The following is a 27998-nucleotide window of genomic DNA, read 5'->3' on the forward strand; positions in this document are numbered from 1 at the left end:
ATTGGCACTTCGTATGTCGTTTCCATTTTCCATTTCATATTATTTAGAAACTTGTTCATTATTGAAGGTCGTATTTTGACCTCTAGTGTTTGAATATTTTGTGTCATTGAGTTGCTGTCCCAATAACACAAACACGACATGTTTTCAAATAATGAACAAACTAAGTAACTATAAATAGAAAACCTGAGCAATAAAAGAAAATAAGGCAGAATAAAAAAAAGTAAAGAAACAAAAGAAGCAAGAATAAAAATAGTGATGTCCCGATTAAGATGGTGAAGTTTTCCTCGCAATACTACTGGTGATAATAAAACCATCTCGGTACCATGGTTACACAGAAGGTATATATTATAGTGTGTAAGATATGACAGGCTGTTTGCTGTTTAAGAAAATGTATAGGCAAGAGAATTGAACGTCAATATTGTTGTATTTCAAACCAGTGGTAATGTTATTGCTTTTATCCATTTAAAGGACATCTATGAAAAAAGGTAATTCGGAGTTAATACCAATGAGAAAGCAATCCAGCAAAATAGATTATCATAAACGACATCCTATAATTACAATACAACTTTCAAAACAAAGAAACCCAATAAAACAATACTAAAACAGTATTGGTTATAAAGTAACAATGACATAAAGCATTAAGAATCCATTTTCTTTCATTTTTATTCAACAGAACAGTTAATACAAGGAAATATCTTTGAAAATTGTCCTTTCATTCCGGAAAGAATGCGTTGAATTCTTTTTAAAATGCCTTTCTTTTTCTTTTTTTCTTCTTTTTTGGTATCTCTTGAAGTGCCTTTTTCCAAATTAAGGTTTGCCCACTGAGGGCTATGTAGATAGTCAGTCAATTGACCTTCTCCGTAAAGTTCCGATAGAAGATCTATCAGATATTCTGTATTATCGAATGTCCAGTCTTTTTTTACAGCATTTTCATTGGTATCTTTAAGTAGACATTCGTCGTATGTCCGGCGTATGACTCTGCAATATTTTTCCACTTTTTTCTTCTTTCCTTTTCTCAATACGTCGATGTTGGTAATCTTCATTGCCGCACAAACTTCTTTGTCTTGTTTCATTGCTAATAGAATCGTAATGTAAGCTATCTTGAAGTGTTTGTCCTGTATGCTTCGTTTTGTGTTAATTTGCACAGTTGAACCAACAATTCCATTATCTTCTACTGTATTAATATCAAACTTCCACTCGACTTTTTCGTTAATGTTGTAGACAACATTCTGACCGTTTGTTTCAACTTCCATTTTTATACGTTGTTAACAGAACTGACGCAACGTCATAGATTGTTGGCAGGAAGTGCCACCGTTCTTAAAAAGTGGTAACGCCATCAGCGCATGTGATTTCTGTTCTGGTCATTCTATTGTGAATGTAAATACACTTGTTTTATTGTCAATCTTGTATTAAGTAGTGGACTATAATGATATAAAATTGTGTTTGTGTAAACATATCCAGGCTATTGAAAGTGCGAATAAAAAAATAATTTCTTATGTATAATACGATATTTTATGCTGTCAAAGAGATGCATTCTGTGAAAATGGCAGCCAAATTTTCACATTCGTATACAACAACATATAAAACAAGATTCTCCCCATTTTAAGGTTATCAAAATTATTGAACCAATGCATGCATAATATACTACGTCCTCACGTAATCACGTTTTTTTTTAATATTTATTACGAATCTATATAACTTAATTTCAATTTCTAAAACACAAGATGACATAGTTTTTGTATTTTCCCTCATGATTTAATGTTGTCTTACTTTCTTTGAACCTGTAGAACTGACTGAAATTATTGACTTTTGTCTCTGTATAGTATCGTATTTTTTTTTATAGTTTCTGGTCGGTAAAGCATTAGTCGGGGGAACAAATGATTTTACTCTTAATCACATACAAAAAAATCAGATATTTCTACGTCTTTTTCTGTTTTGGTTGACAAATTCGGGATAGAATTGACAATTTTATGAATGTTTACATTAATGTAACTTTTTTCGGATAAAATCGTTTTTCAAAAATACTATAACAAACTTTGATAACGTGTCCTGTAAAGTTTACCAAAAGGACTTTTTGTACCTTTTCGCATGGACTGGCTCATATAAAGACAAATCTATATGAGATATCTTATAAACTATATATACGATATATCATAAACTATATATAAGATACATCATAAACTATTATAAGATATCTCATCAATTATATAAGATATATATATATCTTAAATTTTATAAAATATCTTTTAAAATGGCTTGTCAACAATCAACACACAAACTTGGAGCACATTACAAATAAGTGATGGATCCAGGTTATTTTTTTTATAATTCCCATTTGTTAAGTAAACTTTCTTTAACAGTAATTAAATGTTTTGTTGTATTATCACGGTGGGTATGGTTGTCCTGCGAGAGAACGTACTGTGCTGGTGATTTGGTCCTGACGGGTGCTGGTGATCAATGAAAAAATGTAAACAGAGACGAAAATGACGATTTTTGACGTTTTCACTCATAAAAAATCGAAGAAAACAGTTGAGATTTTTCAATTTTGTTTCTTATGGGTTCAATGTAAACCATTGAAAAGTTGACCCTCTAAACTGTTTCAGTAAGCGTAACACACAAATGCTCATTTTCAGAAAATCTCGAACTGAAAAAATAAAACAAAAATGCTCATAGAGTCCACTTTCTATACCGCAATCCACACGACAAAACTATTTTGTAAAAAAACATTGCAATTTATTAAAATTTAGCATTTTTTCAATCGACTCATGTCCTGATACTGTGCTGGTGGGTCCTGTCATTGTGCTGGTGGGTCCTGATACGGTGCTGGTGATTTTGGATAAGAAGTTGGTCATATTTGAAACAAATGTTACAAAATCAATAAAATTGGGCAGATAATTGTTGTCAATAGGATCTATTAGTACTCCTATTTTAGCTCTTGTGCATCCATTTGGCTGTTTAATATGTGTTTTCAAATGATCGTAACTTGTATAACATAATTAAATAAAAGGGCAACATCTTTCGTCCAATATCAGAGAACAATATATAGTATCTAAAATAAGAATAGTTTTATTAAGATATTAAATGACCCTTACATTGATGCTTCAACAATGATCAAAGCCAATGCCTCATAAACATGTTTGTCAGCGCTCCGCATACCCCTCCCCACTTCCACCCAACCAACCCTCCTCATTTCCTCCTTCATTGTTACAGTGCTGTACCAACACAACAATTTATCGCATTAAATAATAACAAAAAGACACACATTATTGAACAACGAATGCTCGCAGGTACTGAAAGCTATTTCAAAGCCGCATTTTCAACTAATAGATAAACCATGTTCTCATATACAAAAATCTCAATCGCGTCGATTAAAAAAGTCTCAAAACTTAAGTTCATATTTTAATGTTTGATGAAGCAGAACTTTAAAAGTGTGCAGTGAATCTTGTGCTCAAAACAGTTATTGTCATAATTATGTTTACTTGTGACTTATAAAGGAATTAAGAAGGTACAAAGAAATGTTATACAGTTCAATTTAATGATCATGAATGGAAGGTGAATGGAAACTGTGAGGGTCAAAATCTTAAATTGCTTATAAATGTTGCTGGACCCAGTTTCGTTATCTGATCTGAATGTTCTGAAATGTGCATGGAAGATAGATCGACATTTTGATTTTTTTTACTCGGAAAGTTTTGCCCTAATTGCTTGAACTTTTGCAATATTAACGCCGATTTCAATGAGTGTGAAGACAAAGGGAATATCTTTGGTTATATTGCTTGATGAACAGAAAAGTCATTGTTAGGTTATGTAAACTACCCTACTTTAAGAGTATACTAGTCCGACAAATGACACATCTTTCTGTCTGTAGGACCAGGCTACTTCGAAAGGAGGGTACGGTTTAGCTAACAAGCAAGCTAACCAAAGATATTATGTTTGCCTACATACTCAATGGAATCGGCTGTAACTAAAAACTCGAATACATTTTAACAGACAGTGGTCATGTTTGTTAATGAATATTTTTTTTTCTAGATTCTCTTGAAAAATCATGTGGTAACATTTGGTCAAGTAATTTCAGAAAAGTTTTGTAATTGCGGACACCAAAACAATACATGAACCTCACACGACCCCTCGACACAGGTGCGCTTATATCATCTTATAGCGATTCAGGTTAATAATCATTTGAAATTAAGCCAGTTTGTGTGTGTGTGTAGATTTGCATTGTTTTAAACTGTTATGACCTTTTAAAGTTAAATGTAGGTGTTTAATCTAAGAATTTCTTTTTTAAACTTATATACTTGTTTTAAACTCAATTGGTAGTATGAAGCTATTGATTGATTGGTTGTTGGTTGCTTTACGTTCAGTGGCAAATATTTCATGCATATTCAGGACGAGAACAAGTTCACAATACATACAATAGGTAGGGCTTGTCATAAAAGAGGCCAATGGTCGTGGAATTATGGACTGTCACTGGAAAATGAGGATGTATTGGATAGGAACAGAAATTTTGCCTTGCAGCAGGCCACCTACGGACCCCTCAAAGAGTTGCTGCAAGGGTTCTTAACGTGCGATTTAACGTCTCCATTCTGACCGGACGCGACTGCGAACTTGATACATCCCGCACAGCCAAACGGACGCCCCACTTTGGCAAGCGTTTTACTGCCGGTCGGGAGAAGACCAAGTGACTATATTTCTATTTCCTAGGAACCCTTGGGGAATTTTGAAATGCACAATTAACAAAGCAAACGTTAGTTTCAAATACTTTTAAATAGATTTTTAAGGATAATATACCCTTGCGTTGATCCCATGCTAAACATAACAAATTCTCTTTACAAAGGTTTGTGAATTTTCTACAAAAATGGTGATTTTATTTTCACCAAATTCTCTTTTTACAACCTAGCGCGACTTTCCTAGAACGACTTTAATTTCCTAGCGCAAGTGAAATATCTTAGTAAGGAGTCATTACTACAGAGATGGTGTGTTTGACACACAAAACTTAAAAGCTTAGTGATATTACCAATATTAAAATAAAAGTGTATTTTAGTTAGGTATTTTTTCCATTTACTCATTTTCAATTATAATTAAGGCACATTTGATTTTTGTTCATAAAAATATTTAAACATAGTAAAGTATGACACATTGTTCACTTCCTCCCCCGTAATTCTTTATTTATTTTGAAATTTTTAAATGAAAAAGCTAAGAAATCTTAGTTTTGTTAGTGTTCTCTAGGTTATCTCGTCTTCATTCTCTGACATATTATAGTCTGCCCTTTCGTAAAATAGTGATTTTTTTAGTGTTCTATCGAACTTTCGAAAAAAACCCTGATAACCGTTCAGACAAAAAAGCTATGTTGAAAATACAACTTTTTAATCTTACGGGAAACCATTCCAAGCTTAAAACTTTTAACTGTAACCTCGCTCTTTCTTATCCTCATCCCCCCCCCCCCCCCCCCCCCCCCCCCCAAAAAAAAAAAAAAAAAAACCAAACAAACAAACCCGCAATACTATTGTCATTCTTATAGTCAGCACTGAATTGATCACAAAAAATGTGTTTTAAGCTACTAAAGACATATCATTCAAACGCTCAAAAAGTCCTTTGTCCTATATTTTTGCTCTCCATTTTTATGCAAAACATTTTACATTGTTATGTAATGGGTTATCGTTGAAGGTATAACGATGACGTATGGTTATTAACACATGATACTTCCTTTGGTTTCTTATGGAAATGTGTCCATTGACAACAAACATACCACATCATCTACTTTATATAAGTATTGTATAAATTATAACGTATTTTGGTGATCTTGCAAAATAATCGTAATCCCGAAAATCGTTTACATATTTTCTTTATCTTAAAGGGGAGCAAGAAGGGTTCCATTAACAGGCCAATGAATAAGATTACAGTTAATTTAAAAAAAAATAAAAAAAATAGGGGTATTTTTTCTTGCATAATAACAGTAAACGGATTCACAACAATGTCAATTTCAAGAAAGCAGGCAACAGTTAATTAGTCATTACAGTACAGCATCAATGATCTTGAATATATGCCACTTTTAACTTAAATATAAAGGCACAGAACCAGGACATAGGAGCACAGAACCAGGACCGTTTTTCTTATCACCAGCACCGCGTCAGGACAATTCCGTTTAACGAACTTGCACAACTTTTGCAATATAATATTGTTGTAATATACTTTGCATGGTACTTATGACGCATCAGAGAAAAATTTAGCAACAAAACAGTCGTTGTATTGCCGTTCTGCCTGATACAATGTAAACAAACCCACCAGCACAGAATCAGGACCCACCAGCACCCGTCAGGACCGAATCGCCAGCACAGTACGTTCTCTCGTAGGACAACCATACCCACCGTGATTATTATATATTAGTTATATATGTTGTGTACAAGATATAAGTTTGTACAAATTTGTACATTGTTTTTGTTATAATTTTGTTGAAACATACACCTTCTTGCACCAGATGAAAAAAAGTTTATCTTCTAAAATGTATTAGTTTAATGTCTTGAATTCAGATTTATATACTTAAACCTAGCATTTAGTGCTATTATCTTTGTCCTCAAACTGGAAATGAAGATACCTGAATGGTTTGAATTATAATTTTATAATATTTTATAATTTTTTTTTTTTCCTTATATACCAAAATAATATCCATAAAAAATCTTTTGTGCATTCCTCTCAACTCTGTCCCCTCATCTAACGAGAGTAGCGAATTCTATCGAGGATTGCCGAATGATCTTTTGTGTTCTTATAATGTTTCTGTATCATAAGATCAATGCTCAGTATTAGACTGATCGTGTAGTGGAAAATTACATCACTAATTCGTTCCCGATAGACGAACAATGTTTAATTTTGGACCCTTTTGACCTCAATATAGATCAATTTGAAAATGGGGCTCAATATACGAAATAGTAAACAAGGTTAGAACCCCAAAATATTAAAGACTTTAACAAGTTTAAATAAATCTCATTGAAATCTATTATACTAAAATTACGAGGTCCAATTTGTCAGCCGTCATCCGGTAAAAACGACAAATCAGAGAATTCGACTTTATATATAACTTATATAGGACAGTGGTGTAGATTAAAAATTACACCACTCCAAACCCTTTTGTTTTCCAAACAATTAATATTGCCAATAATTAACAAGTTCCGGATCAAATCCGATACCGATACCAATAGTATATTCACCTGTTACCATAACCTTATCTGAACGTTCCGCATTTGGCAGGCGCACCACCAAACGGTTTAATTAGGATTTTGCTGTATACACGGGTCATAATCAAAGGGCTGACACTTCTAAATTCAATCATTGTCAAATTGTTCCCTATTGTAGTTTTATTCAGCAAGACTTTCTAAGATAACTAATATAGGACAATGTTGTTGATTAAAAACCACTCCATTCCTGGATAGCCATGACCTTTTGTTTTCCAAATAATTAATACTACCAATAATTGATAGGCACTGGCTACGGTTACATGGAAATGTAACAATAATAAAAATATTATTGTTACATGGGAGACTAATTGCCGGAATGCAAAGTTGGGCGAGGAACCGAAAAATTACGAATGTAACAATAATTACTGAGGCTACGGTTACATAACGTTATTGTTACATGAAAAAACAGTAAGCTAGATTTATTAAACTTAAATCTTCTATAGTTGTGTTGCTTAATTCTTTCATATGTACTAAACAATACTTGTAATACTGATAAATAGTAAATATTATTATTCAACAAATAGTGTTTAGGGTGAAAAAAAAGAAAACTTGGAATGCGTTTTAAACGAAACTGAAACAATGTCAAGACATAAATTTCATACATGTAGCTATACAACTTGACGCAAATTGATACATCAAAAGCAAAGTTTGTTAACTGTAACTTAAATAATAAGAACTTTTGTATGTATACGTATCCGTTGAGGACGTAATTTTGTTCATAAAAATGTCGGACTTTCAAACCCACTTACTGGATTTATAGAAATTGTCATTGTAAATAAAAAGTTCCAGTTAATAAATTGTATGTAATAAATTTATGTATTGTAAATATAAAATAAATGTCTACAACTTTTATTATTTAGTACATATTACTAGTCCCATCGTACATTGCTGTTTTTCATGTAACAATAAAGCAATGTAACCGTAGCCTCAATAATTATTGTTACATTCGTAATTAAACAGGTCCTTGCCAAACCATGCATTCCGGCATTTAGTCTCCTATGTAACAATAATATTTTTATTATTGTTACATTTCCGTGTAACCGTAGCCAGTGCCTAATTGATAAGGTCCAGGTCGACGGGTTCAAACAGAAAGATTTGAAAGCAGAGATAACTGTGTATCTTATAATTAACATGACTTTGTCAGATGACAATACCAATTACTAAAATAAGGCTTATATATATAATTAGGCATAGTTATATACTTTAATTCAGTCACGGACCCGCGATATCACGGGTGTGTACTTGTAGGTTTAAAAATTAGCATTTATTTTCAATTAAAGATTCTTGCTATTACATGTACAATACTGTTCAATTTAAGAGATCTAAAGCTGTGCAATTAAAGATTTTTTGCTATTGCACAATACTGTGTTGTGGAATAATACTGTGCAATTGGAGATCTATTGTCTGGAAACTATGTAAAATGCTTGGTTTGAGTTGCCCTTTTATGCCTGAACTGTTGGTACCCTAAAAATTCAATCCTATCCTTCCTTTTGGGGTATTGTACAATCTGGTAACATTTCATAGAATTCCATTAATTTAAACTTTTAAAAGTTATTGCCCAGAAAGGCAGAAACCAAATGTGACCCCAACATGATAGCACTAAACAAATGCAAGGTCATATAAACTCAGATTAAAAGAAAAGATTAATTGAAACGGACATCAAGATGCTTGATTTCTTAATTGACGACATATTAAGAGATTTAAACAAATGCAAAGAGACTTAAAAATTTAAGAGATCATGGATGCATGTGGACCAGGCTCTGCTTACCCTTCCAGAGAAACTGAGATCATTCCCAGATTTTGGTGGTTGAGATTTCTATTCTATATGTTTTGCTGTTTCAGACCTTTTTTGATTAGCCATGGCTTTTTAGTTTATTTTTGAATGTCCCTTTTGAATTTTAAATCTATACATTAGCAGGGATGTTGTTAATTTTTGTTTAACACATTTGATGTTTGCATAAACATGAACTTTTGTATTCTGTGGGTATTTCATGGCAATACATATCCCCCTACCTGTTAAGAATTCATATTGTATTGGAATAAAATTTTTACATTGATCTTTAACTTGTTATTGTGTTCACTATATAACAAATATCAAGTCAATATCTATAGGCGAAAAAAGTTTTGAAAACTGATTTTTAAGTCCAGGGACCAGAACTCTGCACAAAAACATTAGACAGGAAAAAAATTCTGATTTAACTGTAACTCATAATAGAACTATATATACCAATAAGGCAATTATCTAATCAATATTTTTAAGAATGACAGAAAAAAGATTATTTAGTGAATTCTTAGAGTCAAAGAACCATAACTCTGCATAAATTCATCAGACAGGATCAAATTTCAAACATTATCTGTAACTGTTCATGATAAAATAATACACCAAATATATTCAAGGTTTCAGAAAAATTCACAAGGGTTCCTAGGGTCTCGCCTACTTTTGCTGTTGGGGAAAAAAATATAGTCTAGATACTTATTACTTTCCTTTGATTACAAGAAGCTTCTGTCAAAGCTCGGTAGAAATTCAGGATAGTTTTAAGAAAGTTATTAAACTTTCAAAAACTTGAACCATGGTGAATTTTTGTGGACGCCTCACAAGATGTAGTATCGCTGTCTTGTTTTTTAAACAAAGGTTCAACAAAAGGTGTGGAAAACTGATTTGTCGATGAACTGAGGGCAAAACGTAAAGTCCCCTTCGACTTTGCTTGTAGGGGACTAATGACTAATATAATGGTTGTGTTGCGATATTTGTGTCACTTCCTACCCATCATCTTAAATGGACATGTCATAAACAAAATGCATAACACAGAATAAAAATTTCACACAGTTTATTTAGCACTATGCAAACATGTCAAAAATCCATGTTCTTTATCAGCACATATCAAACATTCATCACAAAATATTTCTTAAATCTCAAAATATTTTTTATCAAAAACTTGTTCAAATTTCTGATCCATGATTTTTTTCCAAATTGATACATGATAAATGATGGCACATATTTCTAATTTATACAAATAAGATTCAAACGAAATATAAAAACCTTTGAAAAAATTTCGTGGTCAGAAATTTAAACATTTTTTAATATAATATGTGGCACAGCCATATTTTGCTTAATTTTAGGATAATTATTTCCATTATAAATACAACCAATCAAACTCAATGAAACAAAAGTGTAACAAAGTTTCTACTTTCTTTTAAGAAACAACTCATTAACATTATCTATAATAAAAATTTCAGATCTGGTTTTTCTTGCTATAGTTGCCTTTTAAGTAAAATTTGACTATTTCAAATTCTTAATTAGTTGCCCCTGGATTAAATTTAACCCCCACCCCTTTCAAATTTGAAATACTGTGCAGCAAAATGAATTAAACTTTGGCACATTAATCTTTCTTTCATATTTGTTATTCTACAAACTTCTTCCAATGTCTTGTTTCTTCCATAAATTCTTCTAAAATAATTTACTCTTTTTTTTAAATTGTCCATATCATACAAAATAAATGCTTTAAAAATAAGTTAAATCCACAAAAAGTCCTATGGTCATTGTCAAAAATAATATCTAGTTTCTAAGACGAGCTGTCATTATTCGTCACCATAATGTGCTTTGACTTTGTGTAATAACTGGTCACATGTTTTCTTAGCGTCTCCTAACAACATACTAGTGTTCTGTTTAAAGAAGATTGGATTATCTACGGCTGCATAACCTACACCCAATGTTCTCTTCATTACTATCACCTGTAATAATATAAAAATTACTTCAATATACATGTGCACATTTAATCTCCTGTAATCTTCATTCAAGCATCGAAGTCAAATCTTATTATGCATTATTTGCATTGTAACCTTTAAAAGTTTTTGTCAAATTTTTCAATAATATGGAGCAGTTTCTGATTTATTCTGACCATTGATAAAAAAAAATTTGTGACAATATTTTCCTCAGTACCTTTTGGTTACAGAAAAGGTTTTTCAACAGTTTTAATTTAACAAATGAATAAAATCATTTTTAGTCCAAAATGAGCTAACTTTGGTTCCTAAAAAACACTGATATGAAAAGATTTGTTTGACTTAGCATTAGGCTTTTTGAAATACATCCATTAAGGCACCAAATTGTGACCTTTTCGGTAATTTAAATATAATTACAGGTACTGCTGAATTTGTCCACTTACCTGTTTACTACCCCACACTCTCAATACAGGCATGCCAGCAATAATTGAGTTGGGATCTTCCTCTGCTGCAGAGTTAACGGTGTCATTGGCTCCAATAACAAGGACTAGATCTGTATTGGGGAAGTCGTCATTAATCTCATCCATCTCTAATACAATGTCGTAAGGTACACCAGCTTCAGCTAACAGAACGTTCAACTGACCAGGCATACGTCCTGAAATATAAAGAAAAGTTAACTATATTAAAGATGTGATGGTAGATCTGTTGTTGTAGTGAGGGAGACATGAAGCTTCTGCAGAGATTCTCTGAAAGATATCGTTAACAAAACTGTTCATGATAGACACAGTCTAAAAGAGTATTTTGAAACCAAGCTCTCATAGTTACATCTTCAAATTCATTATAACAATAATTCTTCTTCTGAATAATCAACTTTATATTTAACTGACAAAATTATTTTGTATATTCTATGAACAATTAAGAATCCTTGAGTATCCAATAAAAAAATAGCAACAGAATTGTGTTCTTAGAAAATTAATTGATATTGCAAAATATTGATATATTTACAAGTGCAAAAGACTTGAGAATATTATGGTCATCAAGTTTATGGATGGTTCAACGTTCACAAAATGTTCAACTCTGTCATATTCTATAAATGTTCATCCCACATCATTTACAGGTTGTTGTTTGCTGTCTGTATTATTTGCTTGTCATTTTTTGTTAAATTATAACCAAGGCTGATTTTTTGTGGGCATTGTTTCAAATTTTGTCATGTTGAGGATTTTATGACTATATACTAAGGATTTTGCTCATTGATAATAATAATATCTTTATTCTCATAACCATTGCAGGTACAGAGAGAGGTCTGATAAAGGATGTACAGTGATGTATGGCTGCTTCAATCAACACCAATTGGGACTCTGTTAGATACATGTAGTTGTATCATTTGCAATCACACCACATCTCCTTATTTCATATTGAGAACATATACAATGCAATTTGTCATTTAATTCGTAATTCAAAGGGACATAACTCCTTATCTAATATTGTTTACAAATCAAACTACTGTTGCAGATTTTCTTTCATTTCTACTTTGAGACTATTTAGATTTTTACCTGCGACTGGATGAATTCCAAAACGACAGTTAACACCCTTCTTTTTCAGATAATCGACCATCTCAGCGATAGGGTATTGAGCCTTGGCAACACAAAGACCATATCCAGGTGTAATGATGATATTTTTGGCTTCTGTGATCAACTCTACGGCTTCATCAGATGTCATTTCTGTGTGTGTTCCTGTAATTTCCATTGGTTTACCACCAGCTGTTGATTTGGTACCGTATCCTCCAAAGATGACATTGGCGAGGGAACGGTTCATGGCCTAGGAAAAAAGAACAAAGCAGTGTTCATGTCAATTTCAGTCACTGGAAACTTGCCTAATCGAATTTCCAACAGTAAAGCAATTACTTATTTTTCAATATTTTGTTTCAAAGAGGCTGGTTGATATGATTTTTTTTCATGAATTTGGTACCATAACCTCCAAAGTTGACATTGGATAGGGAACGGTTCATGGCCTAGAAAAAAACATAGTACAAATTAAAGTATAAGAAGACACTCTTCAATAGCAGTACATTTTGGAAGGTTTGGATAAAATAAAGGATATTATTTCAAAAGAAACACAATAATAAAATTTTTTTAATACAGTACATTCTGGTTATTTGCATATAGCCTATTTGTCAGACGAAATTATGCAATAAAGCGGAGTATGCTTATATCCGAAATGCCAAAATACGGAGTCAAATAACATCCAGTGCAGATCAGTAAAGGAAATCCTGAAGAAAGATGAACGTCCATAATCCACTTACAACATATTGAATAATTATTTATTCTAATAAAAGTTATTTGTCTAGTGTCATGCATTTTATTTCATTGTTTATTCTTTCAATAAAGTTTATAAACACATTTAGTTTTAGTTTATTTATGTACCGACTTTTCCTTTACCTGAGATACGAAAATAAAATTGTTCTAAAAATAGATCTGTTTCTATGACCCGGATGTACAAATTATATTGTTACGCTTTGATTAAAACAAACTGTTGAACAATGCTACACAGTTTATAATCATTCGATACCATAAATGTGTAATGAACTGCCTTTAATATGCAGTATTTACCGATTGCACAGTGATGTAACACTGTTACTTTAACCTCGTTAGTTTCGGATATGCAAAGCAGTTAACAGGTAATGGGGCCCTGCACGGGTTATTTGCTGGACACGAGTGTTAAAAGTGAGACAATATAATAATTTTAAGTTAATGTTCTTTTCAAAAAATATTTAAAATGAAAGATTGATGTTGAAATTCTTCAACCATATATAAATGCCCTGTAATATTTAACATATCGAATGTAGATCACCCCTTGCCAAATTACGAGATTGCACATTGGGATAATGATCGATCATTAGCAGGCATTATTGTTTTAAAAATACACCAAAAATGTAATCTATGAACAATGTTTGAAATGCAATCAATAATTAACACCTTTTGAGATAGAAGATCATAGAATGGTTGTGTTTTTACAACAATCAGCTGATTGACATTTTTATGACCTTGAGGCTTAAAATAGAATATGGGAAACTTTACCTGTGTACACAACAAGGCCTTTTTTTATATTCATATAAACACGAAAGAAACTGTTTTAAAACTTTATTTAAATAACACAGAAGTAAATGTGAAATAATATAAAAAATTATGATGCATTCAAGAAAAATATACTTACCAAATTGCAGTTTCCGGTCAAAAATCTCGTCAGTTTTAACTAAGCATATCTAGCTGGCGATTATTTTCTATGCAATTAACCGAAATGCCACTTGTGGGGCTATGCATATAACCGTACAATTTAACATTAGATGAATGGGAAATGGTTTTTGTGCAGGAGAAAAGTATGCAATTAACAGAATTATGCTATTAAGCGGTATGCAATTAAGTGGAATCTACTGTAGTAAAAATAAGCCATTTGAGAATATAAAATATATCCATCCTTTTTGTTAAATTTGATGGATAATATGACTTAAGGTGGTAGACCTTGGTTCAGGGAGATAACTCTTTAAATCAGTTATGTGTTTGTAAAAGTCAAGTTTCATCAATATATTTAAAGCATTTACCTGAAACAGATTGGAAATAATCTATGTAACCAAGAAGCTTAGAATATATTTATGAAAATGGTTGACACAAACGTTCTGGTGATATTAAGAGTTATTTCCCTTAACCCAGGTCTACCTCCTTAAAATCATTAGCTAATGGAATTAAATAAACTCCCTTTAAAAGATCATTGTAAGAGTGAAAGATATGATGTCATAGGTATCATGCATATGCATTAACGTGATGGCTAAGATACCAAGATTGAACTTAAAACTCTACATATATCAAGACTAATTATACTTACTACACACATAATGTATGACAGAATGGCTCCAGAAGATCCAATCAAGGACCCAATGATGGTCATCAAATTATTGTTCAACATAAAACCTTCAGCACACAAGGCCCAGCCAGAGTAACTGTTGAGGACAGTAATAACAACAGGCATGTCAGCTCCTACAATTACAAATCACATGTCATTGCTAAACATAAAACCTTTCTACTTGGTATTTATCATGTTTATAGGGTGTACTTCATAAATACAGCTGTTTCTCAAACCACACAATTTTTTATGAGACTGCATAGTAAAAGTGACAATTTTATCCTTAAAAGGAAATTATTCCTATGGGACATTTCATTGGAAGTGCAATCTAAAACAGAACAAGAATGTGTCCAAAGTACACGGATGCCCCACTCACACTATCCTTTTCCATGTTCCATGGACAGTGAAATTGGGTAATAATCTAATTTGGCATTAAAATAAGAAAGATTATACTATAGGGAACATATGTACTAAGTTTCAAGTTGATTGGACTTCAATTTTATCAAAAACTACCTTGACCAAAAACTTTAACCTGAAATTCCCACTTTCATTTTCTATGTTCAGTGGACCGTGAAATTGGGGTCAAAAGTCTAATTTGGCTTTAAAATTAGAAAGATCATATCATAAGCAACAAGTGTATTAAGTTTCAAGTTGATTGGACTTCAGCTTCATCAAAAACTACCTTGACCAAAAACTTAAACCTGAAACTCCGACTTTCATTTTCTATGTTCAGTGGACCGTGAAATTGGGGTCAAAAGTCTAATTTGGCTTTAAAATTAGAAAGATCATATCATAAGCAACAATTGAATTAAGTTTCAAGTTGATTGGACTCCAGCTTCATCAAAAACTACCTTGACCAAAAACTTTAACCTGAAACTCCGACTTTCTTTTTCTATGTTCAGTGGACTGTGAAATTGTGGTCAAAAGTCTAATTTGGCTTTAAAATTAGAAAGATCATATCATAAGCAACAAGTGTACTAAGTTTCAAGTTGATTGGACTTCAGCTTCATCAAAAACTACCTTGACCAAAAACTTTAACCTGAACGAACGGACGCACAGACAGACGAACGAACAGAGCCACAGACCAGAAAACATAATGCCTCTCTACTATCGTAGGTGGGGCATAAAAATTCATGGCAAACCCTACAATATAGACTTAATCAGATTTTTCAGACTACATTTTAATATTACCTCCAATAGCTGCTGTGAGTGTGACACCCATCACACTGGACAGAGCAGCTGTGGTTCCCAGACAGGTCATCTGGACAGTAGGATTATCACTGACCATGAAGGTTCCCATAGCTCCTACGTTAGTAGCCATCATACCGGCATTGAGGAGATTTCTACCCGGAAGCATTAAAGGTTCTGAGCTCAATACACCTATAAATAGACAATATGACACATTATCGTATAACAGACACAACTTCATATTGATCTGCTGCAACTCAAACATTTCTACAATACACAAGATTCAAATTTAAAATTGATCTATGAAAGGCTCATCTTGACATGTATCCACTATGTTGGTATTTATTTAAATGGACAAAAATAAAAGACAGTTTGCATGTTGCTCTTTCACCAATTTGCACAAAACAAAGATAAAAAGTGTCAAGAATGAGAACCTTTGAAATAAAAATTGTAAGCATGTTGCTTCAAAAAATCTCTTCCATGCTTCACTGTACTTTAAAATATTTAAAAACAAATTTTACCCTGGAGTTTTCCGAAAGCAACAAGTGATCCAGTGAAAGTAACACCACCAATGAAGGTTCCGAAGTACAAGAAGGTCTTGATAACATTAGCTGCTGGGTCTGTAGCAAAGTGAGGCTGCTCCAACATGTAGTTGGCAAAGCAGGTGAGGACAGCTGCAGCTCCTACTAAACTATGGAACAAAGCCACCATCTGGGGTAAGTCTGTCACCTCGACCTTCTTTCCACCAATTACACCGATCGCTCCTCCTGTAAAATAAACGTAGTTCATAAGTGTTTCTCGTTTCTAGTTTTTATATAGATTAGACCGTTGGTTTTCCCTTTTGATTGGTTCTACACTAGTAATTTTTGGGGCCCTTTATAGCTTGCTGTTAGGTGTGAGCCAAAGCTCCTGGACCTATAATGCTTTACTTTTATAAATTGTTATTTGGATGGAAAGTTGTCTCATTGGCACTCATACCACATCTTCCTATATCTAATATAAAATATTTCAAAATATCTTTCTTACAAGTTCAGGAGGGTGTGCGAAAAATAAAACTAGTCTCGCAGAATTCACAAAAAAATTGTTGGAAACTGCTAAAATTTCATGAGATCCTCTATTTAAACTTTTCATACATGTCTGATTACCTGATATCTTGATACCTGATATCTTTTTTTGATGGGGGAATATATTAACAAACAGATGTACATGGTGATTTGTTGTAGCCCTTCTTAGTTTATGTCACTGAAAAATGTGTGCTTCTGTGTCGTAAACCACCTTATTTTATATTTTCAAAGCCATCTTTGATTTTTGCCTTTTCAATGTAACATCTGTTGAATGTCCCAATATTACACAAGAATAAGATTATTCCACTAACGTAGCCATAGGTCCATCTGTAAACACATGTCACATTTTAATCGTGTCAGAAGAATTTCTAGAATGTACATAAAATTCTCTAAAAAAGTGTTTTTGGCATTTGGCTTCAAAAGTTTTTTGTAAAGACTATTAGAATACTTTGTAATACCATAATTTTGAATGAACAATTACTGATGACTATTTACCTGCTCCCATCAAGGCTGCCATCTGTACAAAGTTTTCCATGGATGGTTGTAAAATACCAAGTGTAGCAGTAATTCCTCCTGACACACCAATCATACCAAGGGCATTTCCTGTAAAAATAATTATCAACATTAACCAGTGATTTATTACAACTAAAATAGACTTCTAAGAATCTGCAAATTTTACAAACATTTTAAAATGAACTTTGTGTAATGCTGTAATGTCTTGACTTCGTAGAATGTCATAATGTCCTGCTTTCTTATTACATCTTGTAATATTGTAACTGCTTGCTTTCTTTGAATATAGAAATGTCTCCCTTTCTTGTTATGTTGCATGTAGAATGCAAATGTTGAAATTTAAAAGGCAGCACTTTTAATATGTGAACTTTGCAGGTTTCAAGGTCAATTATTTAAGACTAAAATACAAGGTTAAATAATCTTCTGTAAAAATAATCATACATATTTAATGATTACTGTGAATTCTGTCTTATTCGTTGGATACTAATTTTTCGCTGATTTTGTGGGTACATGGAAACCACAAATTTAAATGTTCAAAAAATTTCAAATTTGCTGTATGATTATATGCAGTCTTTTGGAAAACCACGAAAACAATTATACATGAAAATGCAAGTTTTCCTCAATCCAAGATAATTGGTACGATAATTGGTACCCATGAATGAAATGAATCCACAGTATAATACAATACCTACCAACTCTAGCAGATTTCTGTGATGACAGTCCAGTCAATGCTCCAACACAGCAGATACCAGAGGCTAAGTATGTCATATGATGTATCTCTGGGAATGAATTCTGCATGGCTCCATAGCCATAGGCACTGAGGAACAGGACCCCTGGGATACCATACATCTTGTTGTATTCTGGGGGATCAGCTACAAGTACACAGATATAATTGAATTACTGTAAATTTAGAAATTATTGTGTGCATTTATTATTCAATTGGGAAAAAAATCCAGTATTATTCATATAAATAATTCCAAAATACGAGTTTAAATAATTGCGATTATAACCCTGTCGCATTTTTCGCAATAATAAAAATCTCGCAAAATTTCTGAATTTACACTACAGTACATAATCATTCCTACATTCATAGAATTTTAGAAATTCGACAAACACTCAACTTTATCAACCGATACCATATATTCAAATTCAAAAAAAGTCCCTCCCATGCCCCCACCCCAAAATTATGGGTTTTGTTTGTTGTTTTATTTCAAAACTAACCACTCTATCGATGAATTTTGCTTTTTACTTTTAGAGAACTTAAATCAAACATAATATACCAGTCTTGATAGTATCACCAAAAATAAAGCAATAAGTTATTCCAGAATTAAAAGTATGGGGAAATGAGAGTCACTTTTACAGTACCAATCAAACATAATATAAAATATCCATTAAACTTATAAATATAACAAAACTCTAAATAAAATGGGAACACCCACTATCAAATTATTTGAGGGCCTACCAAGCCTTTCATTTTGGAACAGCCGTAAGTACTTACTTGGTCTTTTGAACATGTCCAACATTCTTTGTGTGACGACAAAACCACCTCCGATGTTGATAGATGAGATGAAGGCAGCGGCCGCAGACAGAGCCTGGATGGTGTTTGATGGGAAATAACCACCACCCATCAGTAATAAACCACCGACAGCTGTGCTACCAGAGATAGCATTGGTGACGGACATCAGGGGGGAATGTAAAGCTGGTGTCACTCCCCATACAGTGTGGTATCCTGAAATAGATATCAATGACATTTCATACAGATGTATATATACTCAAAATGTGTTACAATTCATGTCAAGGACATTAAGTTCTGTTTACAAGAGCATAATTCTATTTTATAACAAAATGTATTCAATTACTAAAACTGATTAAACTGAAACCATCCCAAGGTGTCTGTTTTTTGTGTTGTTTTTTTTTAAAATGTGCTGTTGATTAGCTGTCAACATCTTTTATTTGTAACTGTAGTCTATCTGAAAAAGAGATTTCAGCTCCAAGTTTTACATACTTATTCAATGCTCTGATATATTTTTGTAGTTGCTGTACTTTCCCAAACAATTGTTTGGTTCATTCTGCTTAATAATGTGTGTACATAATGATTAATATTCACTTGTATGGAAACTACTTAATGCTCTTACCTACAATACATGACAGGCCAAAGGTTGTTACCATGGTAGCGAAAGCAGGACTAGGTGCGATACACCCTAGCCCCACCATACCAGTAAGACCGACAGAGTATTGGATACTTTCGTTCAGCTGGATCTTAAATTTGTTTGGTGGTATAACTTCCTTCACTACAGCTGTGGGTGGTGGTGGTGCTGCTGCTGCATCTAATTTTGGTGGCGGTGCAGGTGGCACTACTGATCCCTATTGAAAAAGTAAAATCAAGATAAACAGTTTGCTTTTTTAAATATTTGGAAGGCATTTATTTTGGCTTCCTCCACATTTTCAACATTATATATCAAATTAGTAATTTATATCACTTTTAAATATTAAATTCATTAGTCTTGTTCCTTTCAAAGATTGTTTTTATATTTGTTCTTTTTTCAAAACAATGTATCCAGTGCAGCAATTCAAGAAGCGATTTTTTTAGAAGGTAGACTGATCTGCAGTGTACCATGGACTTAACTGTTTTCCTCTAGGGGCCAGCTGGGCCCCTGAAAATACATTCTATATACTAATAAAGTCATATTGTGTAATCCTTCTTGTAAGTTTTGAGTCTTGAAATAGTTTAGTGTGGTACCTTTATAATATTTGAATTAGTGCCACCAGAATTATATTTTAAGATTTGACAATATTTATTTTAGGTCATTTCCTACCAAAATTGTTTCCCTTCATTAAGTTCAATTTCAACTTCCTGTTGACCTTTAGACAATATGGCTGAAAGGTTAACTGGAAGACATCCTTTTAGTGATGCATATTGAACAAATTAGAAGAAAACACTAAACAATAATGAAAAAATCATAGATGATGCAACAGGAGTTAAGAAAATGTGCTGAGAAAAGAAGGTGTATGCCATATCATGACTTCGTATTGAAAACATGGTTGTCTGACTTGGTTTGGGTTATTAATTTAACCTACTGGTTTTCGGAAATACTCTCTATTTTACTATTATGCTTTGATAAGACGAGCAGTTTTTGTTGATATTGCGGGGAAAGGGTAGAAATGGGTTTAACTCCAAAATATTTAAGTCGCCAGCTGATTAAATATATTCGCCCAGCCGAAATCTGGTTGCCTTGGGCGAGTGGGGGAGCGTTAAGGTTAGTCCCTGTGTACATTTATGCATGTACCTAAAACAAATAAACTGTCATCTGTTTCCATTAAAAGTTAACATACTTACATTTTGTGTAACAATTGAACCTCGTACAACTTCATCTTCAAGATTTATATTGAAATGTTCTTTCTCTCCTATAAAACAACAAAAATTTAACAAATTACATCAGAGTTATCTCCCTTCCTTTAAGTTACCAGAGTTCTGGAAAAGTGGTGCTTCAAAGGATTTCACCTCCAAAATTTGCAAGGATCGACTGAATTTTGGTATTTTGTAATAGAAATAGTAGTGAGTACGTGCAGTATTTCTTCAAGGTCCACCAGCAAAAAAATATTTCTAGAAATCTGAGTTACTCTTCACTTGAGTATAATTTTTTCAATAAATTACCTTGGGTCAATAATTGAATTAAATCTGTGATACTTGTTATTACAATGTATAACAAACCTATTGATAGTAAGAACTTGGTAAAATTGATGGCATACAAATAACGCTCCTTATTTAAATGGGCAGGGACAATAATGGACAAAAATCAAGAGGCTTACATTACAGAAAATATGGTTTTACCCAATGCATAGTATTTTCATATGACTGAAATCTTCACTATTTGTTATACCATATGGGTATATATGTACGTAACCTACCTATTGAGAGTAAGAACTTGGTAATGTTGTTGGCGTATAATGTACTGGACTGTGTTGGTAATATATGGGTAACCTACCTATTGAGAGTAAGAACTTGGTAATGTTGTTGGCGTATGATGTACTGGACTGTGTTGGTAATATATGGGTAACCTACCTATTGAGAGTAAGAACTTGGTAATATTGTTGGCGTATAATGTACTGGACTGTGTTGGTAATCGGCTAGGTAAGTCAGTATATCCTACATGTGTTACGTCGTTGTATCTGTATAATTCTCCTGGTTTGATGGTCTCTACGTTACCGCCAGCCTCTGCTGCCAAATCTACTATAACTGACCCTGGCTTCATTGCATCAACCATAGCCTAGAATAAAAGAATAATTTCCCATCAGATATCCAATCATCACATAACACATGTTACCCACTAGCAAAAGATTTTTTTAAGTGGTTCCGAGGTTGACTATTCCAACAGATAACCAATCCATCTGTCTGTAGGGCTACACTATGCTTAGGCTAGTTTATCTATAAACAATAACTTCACGGTTTAGCTAGCAAACAAGCTACCCAAAAATTTATCGTTTACTTACTCACTCAATGCATTTTGCTGTAAAGAGTGATTGCTTGCAGACTGTATTATGATTGGATTTCTCATCCATCCAATCTGCAATTATGTCACAGTGACCTACTTAAGTGTAATAGAGATAATTGTTGCTTCAGGATGTCTGCTTGTCATGTTTTGGAATTTTTGTCAGATTTTCGGAATCCTCTGGTTTTATCCATTTGAATGCCTTAAAATATTTCCCAATGAGCCCCTATTTTTCTTTTTACAAATCTTTTACATGTATAGTTATAAATCATTTGTAAAATTCTTATGAAAGTTTATCTATTTTTAATAGTATTTGAGAACTTTAACTGGTCATTGGTAAAGCTATGAAAAATCAAGAGAGAACATTTTCCCACCAAAATTCCAATGGCTAATATCTCGAAAACAAGCACTTTGACTCCTATATTTTTTTTATTTTTTTTTTATTCTTCAATTTATTCCCAATCAATACATTCTAGTTTTATGAAAAGTTATTTATTTTGAAACTGAACAGCGAACATCCTTAAATGTACTTTGCAACTTACCTTTGTTATGAGAATAGGTGCCTTTTTACCAGGTACTAACGCTGTTGTGATGACTATATCTACTTCTTTACACTGTTTAGCATACAGAGCCATTTGAGCGTCTCTGAACTCTTGTGACATCTGACTTATATCCTTAGCATAGCCTCCTTCTCCTGCACCAGATTCCTGAAATAATTTCAAATATTCTAATAATTAAAGTTCTGTGTTCTCACAATAACCAATAACAATATGATGTTATCTGATATCTGATATAATTTCTATTTAGACTGTTATGGATGCGATTGTATCATTTCTAGAGACAAGATAATGTGATGGTTTTTTGAAACTATTTTCTTGCAGATTAGTCCAAAAATTGGTTTATGTTGTACTGTTATACCACTGTCCCAGGTTAGGGGAGGGTTGGGATCCCGCTAACATGTTTAACCCCGCCACATTATTTATGTATGTGCCTGTCCCAAGTCAGGAGCCTATAAATTCAGTGGTTGTCGTTTGTTTATGTGTTACATATTTGGTTTTTCATTCATTTTTTTGCATAAATAAGGCTGTTAGTTTTCTCGTTTGAATTGTTTTACATTGTCTAATCGGGGCCATTTATAGCTGACTATTCAATATGGGGCTTTGCTCATTGTTGAAGGCCATACATTGACCTATAGTTGTTAATGTCTGTGTCATTTTGGTCTTTTGTGGATAGTTGTCTCGTTGGCAATCATACCACATCTTCTTTTTTAAATTATATCTAAAAATATAAAAAGTATCTGATCTAGAAACCTAGAACTATTTTTAGGGTCATAATTCTGAATACCATATTTATTATCCCTTTTATCATTGGTTTTAGCTTTTAAAAAATCTACTTTTGCTTACCTCAGTCTGTGCCAAAAAATATTTGAAGCACTAGCCCTATGGGCTAGTAAATAAAAAAAATTACTAGCCCGAATTTACATGTACTGGACTGGATAAAATCTGTGTTACCGGTTGAGGATCACGAAGTGATCCGAACCCGCTAGGGGGGTTTGGGGGCATGGCCCCCCAAGAAAATTTTGGAATATTAGATGTAAAATCCTGCATTCTGAGGTTACATTTTTGTATCTGGAAGTGTATATAATTTTTCAAAAATATAGAGTTTTTTCTCCATGTAAAATAAAAAATTCTACTTTCCATAAAAAAAAAACCTTTTCAAAACTGTTGACAAGAATTTAAGACAGCTGTTTAAATTAATTTCTCATTCAAATTTGACTTTGGAAGTAAAAGAGATCATCCTTTCTGATGCAGACCAAGAAAAGAAAAAAAAAATCATTTAAAATTTTATTCTTCATGATTTTTCATATTATTTTTCAATTTGCTGAACAACTCCTGTTCAAATACAAATACAGATACAAATGTGCCTCCTTTTCCCTGCTCCTTACAGTAGCTACTTCCACAACATAACTAGATTCTCGTACTGGAGCCAGGGACTGAGGGAGTGAGGGAGGACCGTCCGTCCAATGGGTTATAAATTCTCGGACCCGTTAAATCTCGTATTTTTTTTAGACTCCGTAACTTGGTCGGACTTGCGAGACGGCCTTTTTGATGCCTTTCATGGTCTCGCACTTTCCGACAGTGAAGCCATGTATATCAAGCGATGTGTGTGACCACAATATTATGTGTACACTTCCGAAAAGAAAACAAAACTGGTTCCACTTCTTCATAAAATTAACGGTAACCAGTCACTGAAGTCGTCCTAAAAACCAACCGTCTAAAACACACAAGATGTCAAGCGGGCAGTTACGAATTAATACCTTCCGACGCTAAAATGACTTTAATGTTTAATGTTTTTCATTATTTTCTGTTATGATTATATTTTATTCAGTCTATGCAACATAAATCAATCAATAATTACCAAAATTTGACATTTTCAAAACACGTGGTACTGACCGTTTTCGCGCTTTTTTTTATTTTGAACAATCGGTTATTAGGGAGACTGTCAAAACTGGTTTACGGAATTTTTTAAAGGAAGAGAGTATCAGTTTATTAATATCGATTGCGTTGATTGACATTCTGCGTTAACTTTAATACGGTAACGATTAAAAAAGTGCACACAGATATGCACTAGACCGGTCGGACTATCGGCAGTGTACATTTACTAGTCCGAGCTTATTTAAACTAGACTCGGGCTACCGCTTAACGTCGCAGACTGTTACCTGTATTCCAACTTCCAAGAATTCACCACCAAGAGATTCTACTTGTTCTTTGACTGCTGGTCTCACATCATAAGCTCGTACAATTGCTCCCATGTTCCTAGCTGTGCCTACTGCTGATAATCCAGCTACACCACCACCAATGATGAAAACTTTTGCAGGTGGAACTTTTCCGGCAGCAGTTATTTGTCCTGGAAATAGTAAGCATATCATACTAAATGGCTAGAAACCATGAAGACCAGGCAGACAATATACCAGTTTTCCGTTAAATTTATCAATATTTTTAAGATGTTATAGTGGATAAGGCATAAAATATGCCGTTTTTTTCGCTCATTCTGCCGATATTCTTTAGCCTTTTTTGGTCAAGCACTTTCAAATTCATGACTGTTTCCCTGTTATTGTATGAAGTAAATAATTTTAAAAATAATTATGATTTACCAATCTTCTGACCTTAACTTATTCGGACCTTATCAGTAGCCTATATACATTTTGTACATAATATGGTAAAAAAACATTTCAATGCATTATCTTGGAACTGATAAGATCAAATCCATGGTCTTTGATAAAAGCTATTTAAAAGTGGGATGCAAAAAAATTAGAAACTGCAAGTAAAACTCAAGTTATCTCCCTTACCAATATAATTGACAGATTTATGGTGTTTTGGATGCTGAAATTTTTATTTTACTCGGTAGCTTTTCACAGCACTTCTCTTCAAATATTCATTTGTCAATCTTAAAACCAGACCTAGATATATCATACCTGTGAAAAATCTTCCAAAGTTATTTGCAGCTTCCACTACTGACTTGTAACCTGCGATATTAGCCATTGAACTAAGGGCATCAAACACCTGGGCTCGACTGATTCTTGGGATCATATCCATAGCAAAAGAATTCAGTTTGTATTGTGCTAACTGCTCTACTAATTCTGGATTTTGCTTTGGATACAAAAAGCTGATCAACGTGGCATTATCTTTAAAGAGAGGTAACTCTGATGCTTCTGGAGCCCGTACTTTCAGAACAATATCCGACTGAAAAACATCGTTTTTGGCCATAATTTTGGCACCAGCCTTTTCAAGTTCAGCGTTGGTAAATTTGGCTTCGACACCAGCATCTTTCTCAATGTTGACAGTAAAACCCTTCTTTACAAGGTTGACAACTGCTGTAGGAGAAATAGCAACCCTCTTTTCATTTGGAAAGATTTCTTTTGGGACACCAACAGTCAGATTTTTATATGGTATACCAGGGACAGCACCCTCAGCCTTGTTACAATAGTTCCTTGGCGCATGTTTAAAACCACGACTACAAGAGATTGATAGTTTTTCTACACTGTTTCCTAGATTAACTAATAGTGAGGCTGTCTTCACTCTGAACAACATGGTTGCAAATTTAGGTCACCTAAAAATATTTAAATCATCAATATTAATCATGATAATGATTTTCAAGAACTCTCAATCAGATTACCAAAGATAGATTTTCACTATCATGTCTATTGAGACTCCATAGATCTGGGAAAAAATAACTAAAAGTTTTTTCAACACTTCCATGTACAATAATAAGGAATAAAATCTTCAAGAAGAGCTAATTGGATTCATGATCAGTGAATGCCCTTTGCATTTTCCCATTATCCAAAAAGGTATTCAACCATTTATAAATGCCAAATGGAATATTTTGTACAGGTTGGGGACAACCAGACATACATGTACATGTATCAGGAACTATTTGCTAATGAGTAGCTATCAGTGGCGGATCCATTAATTTTCATAAGTGGGGGCCCACTGACTGCATAAAAGGGGCCACTCAGGTCATGCTTCAGTGATTCCCTATATAACCAACCAAAATTTTCCCCAAACTTAATGAACTCCACCTCTGGCTATGATCCCTCATAATTTTTATTATGGGTTTTTAAAAAGCTATATATATTAGTAGCCTTGAACATTGTTTTCTTTTTTTCACAGGCTTGTAAATTCTCAGTAAATCAAGATAGGACTATTCATCTTAGGGAAAATTTGCTGCATTTTTCATGAATTTATACATTAATCAATTTTGTTTTTTTGCACTACTAATTAATACTAAAATGAGGTATTGTAACTCATTTGGGGAAAAGTTCCCCACTGGCAGGTTGTCCCTAACCTGTTGTACATTTACAATTATTTTTTTTGTTGTGACTACATTTGTAATTATTTTGTTTTTGACTATATCTGTAATTATTTTGTTCTCGACTACATTTGTAATTATTTTGTTCTTGACTACATTTGTAATTATTTTGTTCTTGACTACATTTGTAATTATTTTGTTCTGGACTATATTTGTAATTATTTTGCTCTGGACTACATTTGTAATTATTTTGTTTTTGACTACATTTGTAATTAGACATGATTGCATGTGATCACTTTTAATATTTTGATAAAATAATTTATTACACAAATTAAATGATTCTTGTACTTTATTGAATTAAAAAAAAATATGCAAAGCAATGTCTGAATGTCAATAAGTGTTAGGCATGGCAAGTGAAACACATAATGGTTCACTGATGGTATTATACTTGTATATGCTAAATCTGTACTGCTTTTGATTTTGATTAAATGACAACTGTTGGACAAAAGGAGAGGGCTTTAAAGTTACAGGATTAAAACTCTTTTCTGTGGGCAAATGATAAATTTTCTAGTTGATTGCATTTCTACAACCTGCAAAACATCACGAATTATTCACTCAAATTATTCATTTAAAAATATTTTCATTTTGCAACCTTTTTTAAAAACATCTTATTTACTGTCAATTAACAAAGCGCGAAAAGTGCTTCAACATGAAAGGATTAAGCGGTCAATTAATCGCTATGTTTTCCACCTTGAAAAGGTCACACTTTTTTGTTAAATTCTGCAAGATGTTCGAGAAAATTTTGTGTTTACGTATAAAGTAACGAATGATGCATAAAATAAATAACACAGTAGTTCAGGCGATTGATTAGTGCAGTGTTAAAAACACACATAGTAACTTACTTTAGACCAATTATGCCATTATTTGGTAAAACTTTCCGTACACTGTGTGTGCAGTGCCGGTGTTCAAAGCAACGATGGCTGCCGACGTAGGGGCAAATCTTCGTTGACCAATCCAATTATTCGATAACCCACATGACTTTTCCGGAGGATTATCCTATTTTAAAGACAGGTAACCTCATTTTTGTGTTGTTA

The 27998-nt window shown here is 33.1% G+C and overlaps 1 protein-coding gene across 2 annotated transcripts; it reads right to left on the reverse strand.

Moving 5' to 3' along the window:
* Positions 1-10037: 10037 nt before the first annotated feature.
* Positions 10038-27947, reverse strand: LOC134690892 (NAD(P) transhydrogenase, mitochondrial-like). Of its 2 annotated transcripts, XM_063551032.1 has the most exons (16): positions 27807-27947; positions 25571-26205; positions 24815-25002; positions 22638-22802; positions 21669-21873; positions 20943-21010; positions 19741-19969; positions 19104-19334; positions 18298-18477; positions 17591-17698; positions 16553-16798; positions 16035-16223; positions 14826-14977; positions 12500-12764; positions 11390-11601; positions 10038-10958 (listed from the first exon to the last, which is right to left on the reverse strand). In XM_063551032.1, the coding sequence occupies exons 2-16, from the start codon at positions 26184-26186 to the stop codon at positions 10806-10808; spliced, it is 3207 nt and encodes a 1068-aa protein (XP_063407102.1). In that variant the 5' UTR covers positions 26187-26205; positions 27807-27947; the 3' UTR covers positions 10038-10805. The 2 variants fall into 2 exon arrangements, with proteins under 2 accessions (XP_063407102.1, XP_063407103.1); XM_063551033.1 differs by lacking the exons at positions 10038-10958; positions 11390-11601; positions 12500-12764 and adding an exon at positions 12856-12957.
* Positions 27948-27998: the final 51 nt, after the last annotated feature.

The sequence above is a fragment of the Mytilus trossulus genome, chromosome 11 (genome assembly GCF_036588685.1).
Source record: "Mytilus trossulus isolate FHL-02 chromosome 11, PNRI_Mtr1.1.1.hap1, whole genome shotgun sequence".
In the NCBI taxonomy this organism is placed as follows: Eukaryota; Metazoa; Mollusca; class Bivalvia; order Mytilida; family Mytilidae; genus Mytilus; species Mytilus trossulus.